General features: G+C 38.1%; 1 protein-coding gene across 2 annotated transcripts in view; it reads right to left on the minus strand.

Moving 5' to 3' along the window:
• Positions 1-2833: 2833 nt before the first annotated feature.
• LOC139124871 (PHD finger protein 14-like) overlaps positions 2834-12981 on the minus strand; it is a 43268-nt gene continuing 33120 nt past the window's right edge. For both annotated transcript variants that reach the window (XM_070690970.1, XM_070690969.1), the window contains exon 23: positions 2834-3269. In XM_070690970.1, coding sequence (XP_070547071.1) covers positions 3105-3269 — 165 coding nt within the window. In that variant the 3' untranslated portion in view covers positions 2834-3104. The remainder of the gene's footprint in view (positions 3270-12981) is intronic.

The following is a 12981-nucleotide window of genomic DNA, read 5'->3' on the forward strand; positions in this document are numbered from 1 at the left end:
GGAGACAACCGTTTTGCGGTTTCGCAGCTTTTGCCAAACAACGATCTGAAAAAAAACCCACACAAACGGACAACAAAACAAACAGCAGGCAATCTGGAAAACCTTTAAATCTCAATAAATCTTTCTGTTGTCAGTTTTCTAACCACCCCTTCAAATGCCTAATGGTGTCGCCCTTCCTTTGTCACCCTGTGCTCATCCTTCGCCGTCAGGTGTTGCACACAACACTGTCTGGTAAAGGGCATAGCTTTAAGTTGATTAGTGAGTCAATTAAATGTTACCCGATGACAACCTGTCCAAGGCTGGTCGCCATAGAGCTGCCATTTTGTCACAATGTCGACCATACGAACATCTGCGCCATTCCAGGTAACCAGGACAACAACCATGGCAACAGTATCAAGAATTCATTGAACGTTGTCAAGGTTTCCCGATTGGCTCTTAAACTTTATCTCACCTTTACTGTAACTGGTCAAGTATATAGGCAGGCAATTTAGATTTCCTCTTTCAGAATTTTTCAAGTTTCCACTGCACGACGTTTTACGACACAAATTGATTTGTTGGCGTTGTGACACAGATTTCAGTCAGCAGTGTTTCAATACACTACCACATCTCGTTAATTTTGTTTTGTTCGCGCCCTTTGGACCTTCGTTACACCTAGTAACTCTTACACCAGCCCATACGAAGGAGTTAGGCCTAATTACTCTTAGCCATGATAGCAGAATGAGCCTCGGGAACAGATATTTGGACTCTCAAACTTTTACAATTCTTTCCTAATATACCACTGGTGGTAGTTCATTTTAAAGCTCTTGGTGTCAGAAAACTTTTCACCGTCTTAGTTCTTTGAAAATCGACAATTTCATTATTCTTTCGTCGGCCATTTTGAATACCTGGCAATATATAACATCAATGAATAAGAAGTAAACGTTGTCATCTTTGAAGACTTTGAGCGTCGACTCTGTTTCTGGAGATGTGGTTAAGGTAGAACGCACCTCGGGGACAGACATTCGGACTCTCAAACTTTTACAATTCCCTTCTGATATACCACATGTGGGGGTTCATTTTAAACTCTTGGTTAAAGAAAACTTTTCATCGGCTTAGTTTTTTGAAATTCGAAAATTTTTTATTTTTCTCCATAGAGTTAACACAGGGATGGCGGCCATTTTGAGTTTCTAATATCGGTAAATCTTGGGTAATTTGTTTCTCTAGTACCAAAATTTGCACGGTGACCCCTATTTTTATTCTTGATTTTGAAAGAGAATGATTGAAAGATTCCTTGAGGAAAGTTAGAGCAAAAGTTTAAGTCTTTCACTTTTACGGTGCATACTACCTTAATTTAATGGCAGCGAGATGTAGCGGCCAAGTCGGCATAACTACAGGACATCGCCTCTGGAAACATCGACTGCATAGGACCGGGTATCTTCAGCGGTCGCAAAAATGAGAATACCCTATGATGGTGGAAGCGCTACACTAACTTTGCAGACTTTCGATGCTGGTCTGATGAAAAAAGACTCAAGGGCTTTGGTCTGTACTGTATCAGATGAAGCTGAGAGGTGATTCCGGAATTTACCTGAGGATCAGCGGGCTGACATGGACATTTTGGCAGAGACTTTCCAGAACCACTCTGATAAGTGTTGTCCTATGTGGCTGTACCACCAGATGCTATTCAAACTGAATTATAGCAATTGTACCACAACATTCATCAGGAATAAAGAAGAAACATACATGGTATTGCAAAGTATGGTGATTTGTTTATGTTACTCTGTCTGTGTGGATACAGACACTGCATGAACTGAAAGCCTGTAGCTGATTAAAGATGTAAACAAGACCACATCAAGCCGTGACATCGCTGATACACGTCAATTAAAACAACACCTGGGCTAATTAAGTTTTGCGGCTTGATCGAATTTGAGTGTAATTTTGAAAGACTTGAAACAGGAATTCAATGTGTCACCTACAAGACTAAGCAACTTTACTCAAACTAAGGGAAATCTGCCTCTATTTTATTACAGAGCAGCAGTGCAAAGTCTTTTCTAACTCTATGTGTGAAAGGTAATCTTATCAACTTGATATGAGACATACAAGTCAGAGGCATGGCCCATGTTAAGTAATTTCACTTGAAGGTGGATCAATTCAACATTTCAACTTTGTACAAGCTGTAACATACTTTAATGATCAGAAAGCTAGTGGGGAAGCTTTTACATGAAGTGTACTTAAAAGATCTTGTGAAATAGAAATATGTTGAAAAGAGTTCCTCAGTTAATGTCTTATCTTAAATTAATAAGTAAATGTGATATCAAATGTATGGCGTATTTTTGGATTGTGGGTAATATTTGTGTGATTGTGGGTTCGGTTGTGAGCTGTTGCATTGCATAAAATGTGGGACCCAAAACAAATTTAGGGACCCAACATTTTCACCAGGGGTGGGTCCTAGGGACCCATCAATTCTCAACACTAGTGAAAACCCTGCCTCTGTATGCAACCGCAATAGTTTTGGTTCTGAATGTAAATGTGAACTTGAACATATACTGTAGAAATATCATGTGTGCTGAACCAAATGGTCAATATATTGACCATATAACAGTTTTCAAAGGTCAAATGATTTGTCCAATATCAGAAATGGCCAATCTATTAAAAAATTACAACCTTGTAGTACCAGTATATTTATGACATTATCTGCGAAAATAACTCTCAATATTGCTTTTTTTACAGACTATGAGAGTATTTGTATTCTTGGTGATCTACTGTGTAAAATCCAAATACCAAATTAGTGTACCAGGCAAAATGGTTGCTGAGATTTCTATAGCCATTATCCACAAACCAGACAAGACATATAATCTGGATTCTCATAGCAATAGTTTTATTCATGTCACAGAAAAACGACCACATTTAATCAACAATCACGATTTCATTTTGAAAAATGTTACACGGAAAGGACAGTTGAACATCCCAGACTGCAAAGACATACAGGGGAACCCTGACAAATTTATTTCTGCCAAAGAATATCTGGTAATTCACAGAAGTACGTACAAAGTACTCTGAAATACAAATTGAAAATATGATCCAAAGAAATGGCTTCCTAGCAAATTAACTTTTTCCTAATGGTTGCTTTACTCATCATCATCATCCTCATCATCCTCATCATCATTCTCATCTTCATAATCTTCATCATCATCATCGTCGTCTTCATGTTCAACTGGCTCAGTTTTGACACTTGTCTTGTCATCATCACTGTCTGACTTCTTCCTCTGATTGTCATCTTCTTCACTTTCATCCTTGAGACAACAGAAATAAAAGAGGATGTTACCAAACTTACACAGCACCATGGAGCTTTTGGGAACTGTACACTTCTACAAAAAATAGTGTCAATAACACTTTGCTCACATTTGACTAGTCGTGGTAGGCCCGATTGAGTATACGCATGATATTCAATAGCTTCAATGGACCTGAGCTTGTAATATTCATGTCAACTGCATTTGAACACATTTTGATGCACCATCCATCAAATACCAAGACAGAGTATGTAATGGTTGGAAACAGTTGTAATGGACACACATGGACAACACCATGCAGCCTGGTACATCAAAACTAGTGACACAATCTACCATACAAAAGTAAAACATATGTCCTCTTGTAATATTATATTGCATGGAATTAATGTACGCAATATTTGGTAATTCATCAAGCAGTAATATTTAAGAAAACCACTTATTATTGGATTGGAGGTCTTTGGTTGTGTTTCTGTACAAATCATCACCAACATATGAAATTCTGACCTCAAAGTTATTGAGATTTTCTCCAAATTTACATTTTTGCTGCTCATTAGCATACTTTGGTATACAAAACTTCATTGGTTGCCCTTAGGAACATGCATACCAAGTTTCAAAGCAATCAGACAACTGGTTTCAGAGAAGATGATTTTTTGACCAAAAATAGGAACATGGGGGCCCGGGGCACCGACGTCCTTTGTACCTCCTTACTGTTTATTAATTGCCATAAATGTGAAATTTGGCAAAAAGTCAAATTGTTTTGACATAAATGAAAGTTATTTGAACTGGTTGGTTACCGCTCCAGCATAAGTTCAAGTGTGGATTCTAAGTATCAACAACCTGATATGAACCATTGACTAACAAGTCATCGTTGATGACACAGCTCCCACTTGTTAATGGGTATTTTGATTACAGGTCCTCAGAGAGGATAGAGTCCTCTTCATTAGGTCTGTGATAAAAATACTTTTGAATGAATTCGCTTGATACATGTCTGAGTTATGGTTCAGGACATGAAAAATACGTAACTAAATGGTCGCACAGTGGCCATATTGGATCGCATCACAAAACAATTGATGTGCATAGCTATGACATTGGTCGATGTCCTTGTACCAACTTTGAATAAAATTGGTCGAAACATGCGGATATGCCTGAGAAATGGCTCTGTACATGAAAAAATCGTAATAAAATGGCCGCCTGGCGGCCATATTGGATCGTATCAACAAAACAGATTGACGTGCATATGTATGACATAGGTCAATGTCCTTGTACCAACTTTGAATAAAATCGGTTGAGATATGCCTGACTTATGGCTCTGTACATGAAAAAATCGTAATAAAATGGCCGCCTGGCGGCCATATTGGATCGTATCACAAAACAAATTGCCGTGCACAGCTATGACATTTGTCAATAAGCTTGTACCAACTTTGAATAAAATCGGTTGAAACGTGCCTGAGTAATGGCTCTGTACATGAAAAAAATCATAATAAAATGGCCACCTGGCGGCCATATTGGATGTATCACAAAACAAATCGATGTGCATATCTATGACATTGGTCAATGTCCTTGTACCAACTCTGAATAAAATCGGTCGAAACATGCCTGAGTAATGGCTCTGTACATGAAAAAATCGTAATAAAATGGCCGCCTGGCGGCCATATTGGATCGTATCACAAAACAAATTGATGTGCATATCTATGACATTGGTCAATGTCCTTGTACCAACTTTGAATAAAATCGGTGAAACTGCCTGAGTAATGGCTCTGTACATGAAAAAATCGTAATAAAATGGCCGCCTGGCGGCCATATTGGATCGTACCACAAAACAAATTGACGTGCATATCTATGACATTGGTCAATGTCCTTGTACCAACTTTGAATAAAATTCTTTGGAACATGCCTGAGTAATGGCTCTGTACATGAAAAAATCGTAATAAAATGGCCGCCTGGCGGCCATATTGGATTGTACCACAAAACAAATTGACGTGCGTATCTATGACATTAGTCAATGTCCTTGTACCAACTTTGAATAAAATCGGTTGGAACATGCCTGAGTTATGGCTCTGTACATGAAAAAATCGCAATAAAATGGCCGCCTGGCGGCCATATTGGATCGTATCACAAAACAAATTGACGTGCATCTGTATGACATATGAAGTAATCCTTGTACCAAGTTTGAATGAAATCGCTCTAGGCATCTCAGAGATATCTGCGTGAACGGACGGACGCACGGACGGACGGACGGACGCACGCACGCACGGACGCACGCACGGACATGACCAAACCTATAAGTCCCCCCGGACGGTGTCCGTGGGGACTAAAAAACATTTGCTTGTTACACTCACCACACTTGTACTTAGTATTTGGAGTGTACACCTATCTACAATACAATGATAAAAAGTTTGGACTCTGTAGGTCAACAGTGCATCTTTAATGTATGAGACTAAATAAGCTTACCCCTCAAGTATGTATAGGCCAAAAACAATATTTAATTTTGAATTATGTAGTGCAGGGAAGGACATACAATATGGTGAAAAGCAAATTAAATATAACAAGTCATCGTTGATGACACAGTCCCCACTTGTTAATAATGGGTACTTTGATTACATGTCCTCAGAGAGGATAGAGTCATCTTCATTAATTAGGTCTGTGATAAAAATACTTTGATACAGATGGCGCTCAATGGCCAAGAATGAGTTCCATGGTGATGAAAACATAAAACCAATGTAGGCCACCATCCTAAAGTTCATAAAATGAGTCAACTAGGAATTAATCAACAGGATGTTGTAAAACATTTTGCATACAATCCTAACACTTAACAGATTATCACTGTTACCATATTTCTTGATGCAGTATTTACAACACTATGAGATCAACATCTGTATCAAGGTTCATCAAATTTGACGTTGTATTAATTTGTGGCTATATCACTCTAATTAGGAAAGTTCATTACTTATGCAATTACAAATTAATTAAAATGACACTGATAAATGTCTTTTTCACTGTTAAAGCAATATGAGCTTAACATCTGTACAAATTTTCATGAAATTTGATGCAGTTTTTCTTGACATATCAGCCTATTTACGAAACTAATGAGTAATTGACATGATACTGTTACATGACGTGAAACAAATTGACGTGCATATGTATGAAATAGGTCAATGTCCTTGTAACAACTTTGAATGATACTGGTGGAAATATGTCTGAGTTATGGCTCTGTACATTCGAAAATGTAACAAAATCACAGCCATGCAGCGATATTGATCTTACTGTTTAAAAAATCAACACGTATATGTATAACATAAGTCAAAGTCCATGTACCAACTTCGAATAAGATCAGTTGAGACTTGCCAGAGTTATGGCTCTCGACATGAAACAACCATAACAAAATTGCTACCATGTGGCCATATTGGACCATCTCGTGAAACAAATCGACATACATATGTATAAATAAGTCAATGTCCTTGTACCAACTTTGAATAAATTTGCTTGATACAAGTCTGAGTTATGGTTCCGGACATGAAAAATTCAGAAAAAAAATGGCACCACTGCGGCCATATTGGATTGTATCACAAAACAAATCAATGTGCATATGTATGACATAGGTCAATGTCCTTGTACTATGTTTCAATGAAATCCGTGAATAAAATCAGTTGAGATGTGCCCAAGTTTTGGCTAAGGACATGAAAAAATTGTAACAAAATGGCTGCCATGCAGCCATATTGGATCATATCTGAAGCAAATTGACGTACATATGTATGACATAGGTTAATATCCTTGTACCAACTTTGAATAAAATTGGTTGAGATATACCTGAGAATTATGGCTCTGTACATGAAAAAATCGTAACAAAATGGCCGCACGGCAGCCATATTGGATCGTATCACATAACAAATTGACATGCATATGTATGACATTAGTCAATCTCCTTGTACCAACTTTGAATAAATTCGCTTGATACATGTCTGAGTATTATGGCTCTGAACATGAAAACATCGTAATAAAATGGCTGCCTGGCAGCCATATTGGATCGTATCACAAAACGAATCGATGTACATATGTATGACATGGGTCAACGTCCTTGTACCAACTTTGAATAAAATGGGTTGAGATATGCCTGAGTTATGGCTCCTTACATGAAAAAATCGTAATAAAATGGCCGCCTGGCGGCCATATTGGATCGTATCACCAAAACAATCAACGTGCCTATCTATGACATTGGTCAATGTCCTTGTACCAACTTTGAATAAAATCGGTCGAAACATGTCTGAGTTATGGCTCTATACATGAAAAAATCGTAATAAAATGGCTGCCTGGCGGCCATATTGGATCGTATCACAAAAAAAATCAATGTACATATCTATGACATTGGTCGATGTCCTTGTACCAACTTTGAATAAAATCGGTCGAAACATGTCTGAGTTATGGCTCTTTACATGAAAAAATCGTAATAAAATGGCCGCCTGGCGGCCATATTGGATCGTATCACAAAACAAATCGACGTGCATCTGTATGACATATGAAGTAATCCTTGTACCAAGTTTGAATGAAATCGCTCTTTGCATCTCTGAGATATCTGCGTGAACGGACGGACGCACGGATGCACAGACGGACGCACGCACGCACGGACATGACCAAACCTATAAGTCCCCCCGGACGGTGTCCGTGGGGACTAAAAACTGAATATACAATTATATGGAAATGTTGTTTTACAGTCATGAGTATCTGGTGTGTGCCGGAGAGACAAATATTAAAATTGGACAGTATCATCCTGACCACAGTTTGTCTGACTGGTTGTTTCCTTCTGATTTTCTGACACGGTGATAGGTACAAAATATTATGCTATTCACGATAGTTACACTTGCATTTTGTTCACAGTAGAACTGAGTTTTACATGTAAGATAACTTTCTCGTAAACTGTAAATTCTGGCTTCTGGCAGCTCAAACGTCGCAATACTACATTTTTTGATATGATATGGAGTGATTTGCACACATGCAGTGACAGTCGATATATTCATAGTATGAGAGTCTACTGTACATTAAAGCATAGTGATGTTGACAACTACATGCATGCCAGTGCACGATTTCAAAGTAGCCAGGAGGAAATTCTAATGGTCTTTTAGTGGAAATATAGGTATTAAACGACAGTGAAACAAACAACATTAGTTATCGTGACCTTGCTAAACTGCAATCTCGGATCATGTATGATCTAATGATCATGCCAAATTACCATGTCGGATTTAGCCCTGCGTACGATGCTGTGTGTTCCGCTACAGCTATTCGCCCCGCTCACCACAGCCCTGCAAAGACCCGCGTACGTAGGGTCGGTGACTTCAAATCCATTTTGGGACTTGACGTAAAAAGCCAAATTACTGCCGAAATTCAGCGTTCTTGGGCCCAAGTCGTATCCCTGCCCGCCTCAGCTACTCGATCGCTTCCAAAAATGCCAGTCTTTTATTCACTTTTCGTAAATAACCGTCGATGTCGGCAACTCTCTCGCTAGCCCTGCGTACGTACGCAGTGTACGCAGTGCATTCCCTGTGTGCGTTCCTAACACACAGCATCGTACGCAGGGCTAGCGAGAGAGTTGCCGACATCGACGGTTATTAAGTAAAAGATGATGTCAAAATCAATGCACAACTGTCGAAATTACCCAAAATAAGCAACAGAAAACTAAAAGTTATCGCTGTGTCGAAAGGACAGTATATCAACATAAAAAGACGCTAGTTTGTTATGACATGGAGGCCGGAGGTAGAAGGACAGAGCATTCCCTCGCTCTCACCCAGCTATTAGTACGGGCCGCCGGTGGGATTGCCTCGCTATTAAAAGCAATGGATTCGCCGGTACTGGGGAGTACGGAGGCCATCATTCTTCAGTCTATCGAAGGAGCGGTTCGTGCCAAAAAATACATGACAGCAATCAAATATACGCTAAAACCTTTAAAACGTCAAAATTCGCAACTGACCGAGAAACATAACTTGTTATGTGCGCATGCGCATATTAAGGGGAGACCCATTTGATTTCGGGGGGGGGGGTATGCAGGAAGTGGGTATGGGAACTTTTTTTTGTTAGAGAGACAGCATTTTTTTATTTCTACAGTCAGACCTGCATCAATTTTTTTTTTCAAATGGAGTAGCAGTGCAATTTTTCAAATTTAAGCCAGTGTTTCACATATCACAGGATGTTTTTATTTATTCATTTTACATTCCAACAAATGACAAACAAAATGGAAAGTCTATTATATATACAACTTTAAATTATAGAACACTTTTTTGGCAAATCAACTGTGATCAGTACTATACCTGCTTTTCTTTAAAACAGTCAATTCCTTTTAAGTTCTCAGGGGAGATGTTATCTTTGTGGTCAGAGAAACAAGGCTCACACATTGTATTTAATTATATTTGTTGTTCCTCAATTTTCATTGTCAACTTGTAATCTTTCTAACATATTATATTGAGAGAATAATGTATTGGTTTTAACACTAGTTTATTGACTCTTATCTTGTGTTTAAATTTTCACGATTTAGAGAAGTCAAATAGTCCCATCTAGATATTGCCTACACCATTATGATATTGCAACAGAAATCCTGAAACATGATTTCTTGGGTCAGAAAAGGGAAGGAAAACATCAAGTGCACCGAGGTGTACAGTAGTGAATGCTTATATCATAAGTGCTGGAAAAAAAACACATAAGAATTACTTGTGGTAAAAACATTTGCATGCCTTGGCAGCATGCCAGCAAAGAATACATGAGAATGAAGTTTCCAAAATTTTGCTCATTTCAACAGCATTGTGACAATTCCTTTTTATTTCTGTCTGTTATGAGAATATTTTTTTCTCAAGCCATTACAGGCTTAATTTTTGTCTTTATTTTACCTGGTGACAATTTTTTTCCTCGAAATCCTCCATACCCCCCCCCCAGAAATCAAGTGGTTCTCCCTAAGTGAGCCCCTGACCTATACGGCCAGTGGATTACTTCCTCAGTAGAACTGATATGCCTGCCAGTACCGGTGTTTATCGCCTGCGGAGGCCATCATTCTTCAGTCGATCAAAGGCGCCTTTCGTACCAAAAAATACACGACAGCTGCAAAAGTGCATCACTGTCACTTCATAACTATAGAACATGTTGAAACACACAGTGAAACGTTCACAATGTAAAAAATGTGCCCATACCGAGAAACAAGATGGCGTCCGTTTCGATTCTTCAACTCAGATTTTGTCCTACAGTTGTGCGCATGCGCAGACGGTAGCTTTAGCGAAAGTGAGGCAAAATCAAGTAAATATAAAATAAAATGGATAAAAATATTGTTTAAAAATAATGTAAGGCATGTATCACCAAATTTTGAACATTTCTGACGGTATTTCAACTATACGAACACCCATGCCAAACATCACAATAATCAAATCAGTGGTTTTGAGGAAAAAGTGAAAATAGTGGTTTTCAGAAAAAAGCTAAAAAAGTGACTTTAAAATGATTCAATCAAAAAAAGAAAAAAGACCGTTTGAGATACATGCCCAAGTGACCACCAGACCAAATTTCAGAAAAAGTTACTGAAGCGTTTCTGAGATACCTGCGTCCACAGCATACGGCCCACTATGTTGGCCGTATTGGGCCGCGCCATCACATTAGTACCTTGTGCCCACAGGGCACAAAGTACTAAAATTGCCCCAAAAATACAAATATGAAAATTTCACCACAATTTTAAGTAATCTGACATAGGTCAACAATAGGATTTTGTATAATATGTTTCAAAATAATTGGACAAGCAGTTTCAGAGAACATAATTCTTTGACCAAATTGTCAAAAACTGCCCCAAAATAGAAAATAAAAATTTCACCACAATTTGAACAAATGTAACTTAAGTCACCATAAGGAACCTACATATGAGGTTTCTACCAAATCTGGCCGGTGGTTACAGAACTGTAGCAATTTGCGGGATTTTGCCTTTTTTTACCTCATTTGCATATTTTAGACACCAACATATTCATTTGAACAAATTCTCATCTTCACTTCAGGGTGCACCTGCATACCTAATACTAGGATGGTAGGTGCTGTGGTTTTTGAGTTTTTGATGTGGAGTTGATGTGCACACTTATAATTATTGTGCGATCAATGTATATCACTTTAATAGTGTTGACATCAAGACAGAAACTGAGAAACATTGCTTGATAGCATTTTCAGATTAACAAGACCGTTGACTACTATTGCCTGTGTTGTCCATTATACCAAAGATGCTGTGAACATAGATATGATCTCTCTGATATTGTCTGGCACTCAAGGAATAAAATGTGTACTTTTTCATTGCTGGTTTTCCAATAGTGGATGTGTGAAGTGCTTGTTAAGATTTTGTTAGTCTTTTGTTCTCAATCAAAATTTTTATCAACTAAATGAATTTTCTGCTAGAAAAATGTGATAATAAGATGGGACTGTTAGATAGCCTGCTCCCCTTTCTAGAACCTTTTTCAAAAACTACTTCACATTATAAACCCCAAAAACCAATATTATGCGTTTCAGGAATGTTTGTGTGCATGTTTAAGGAGCCAATAATTAACAAATTGATAGGATGGCCATGACAAGAATTTAACCTTTAAAAGGTATCTTGTCACCTAGATGAAAGGAAGGGAAAATCTTTGTTCAAAGAGCATTGAACTCTGTAACAACAGGACATCTTTTTAGCTTAAAAGGCTTATCTGCTACAGGCCCTCTGTGCATTTAATGCTCAAACTCACCAGCTGTTCACTAATTTTAGCAGACTTTTATTCTGAGAGAGTGATTTTCCCATCTATAAGTTGGAGGCACACTGTAATTGAATTTTGCCCCTTCCCATCAGCACACTGTGACAATGTGCCACCTTACTTGAAACATTTGTAACTCCTCCGACAACCATCAGACATTTTCCACATGACATCTTATGTATATATATGAAAACTCCCCTTTCAACAGTGCATAATGGTATGATCCGATTGTGTTTCAGGTAACACACATCTCAAGAGAGCTTTGAGCTTTGCTAAAATTTGACTGAAGAAAACTGTACAACATTGTCATTCACAATCAAGCAGATATATCAGGGGTCACTGTGCAAAGTTTTATAAAAATAAATCACCAAAAATTTACCAAAATGTTTGAGATTAAAAATTGCCACATTGACTATAACCTGTGCCAACTCTGCAGGGAAGAATTAAGTTGTTGATTTTCACAGAAACAAGACACTGAAATCTTAACTTGCCCTAAAGGTTTTAAATTCAGTAGATTTTTGATCGTATTTGAAATCAAAACGTATGGCATCCAGTCACCTTGCAAGGATATCACAGTCAAAACCACTCAACCAAAGCCCTACCCTTAAAAAAGAATGGTTCAATAATCAAGCTGTTACAATGTTTCTGACTGCGACCCATCCACATGCTGCAGAGTTCATGAAGAACTAACACTCACATACTCACTATGAACATTGGCCCCAGAAAAGTGGTGGAAAAAAATCAGCGTCCAAGATACTGTCCCCATCATACATTCTACACTAAGTATGAGTTCACAGTACAGCAGGCAAAAATACAAACAGCACCACATAGATTAGACGGTTGCGATGAAGATATTAGTTAGATAGACATCAAATGTACAGATAGAATCATATTTTGCTGTCACTGGGTGCACTGTTGACATTTAAGCGACAATTCTACTGAATATATTTCTGCTTGAAGTCATTAGCTCTTGTAATTGCTCACTG

This window comes from Ptychodera flava, assembly GCF_041260155.1.
Source record: "Ptychodera flava strain L36383 chromosome 23 unlocalized genomic scaffold, AS_Pfla_20210202 Scaffold_24__1_contigs__length_23054250_pilon, whole genome shotgun sequence".
NCBI classification, from domain to species: domain Eukaryota; kingdom Metazoa; phylum Hemichordata; class Enteropneusta; family Ptychoderidae; genus Ptychodera; species Ptychodera flava.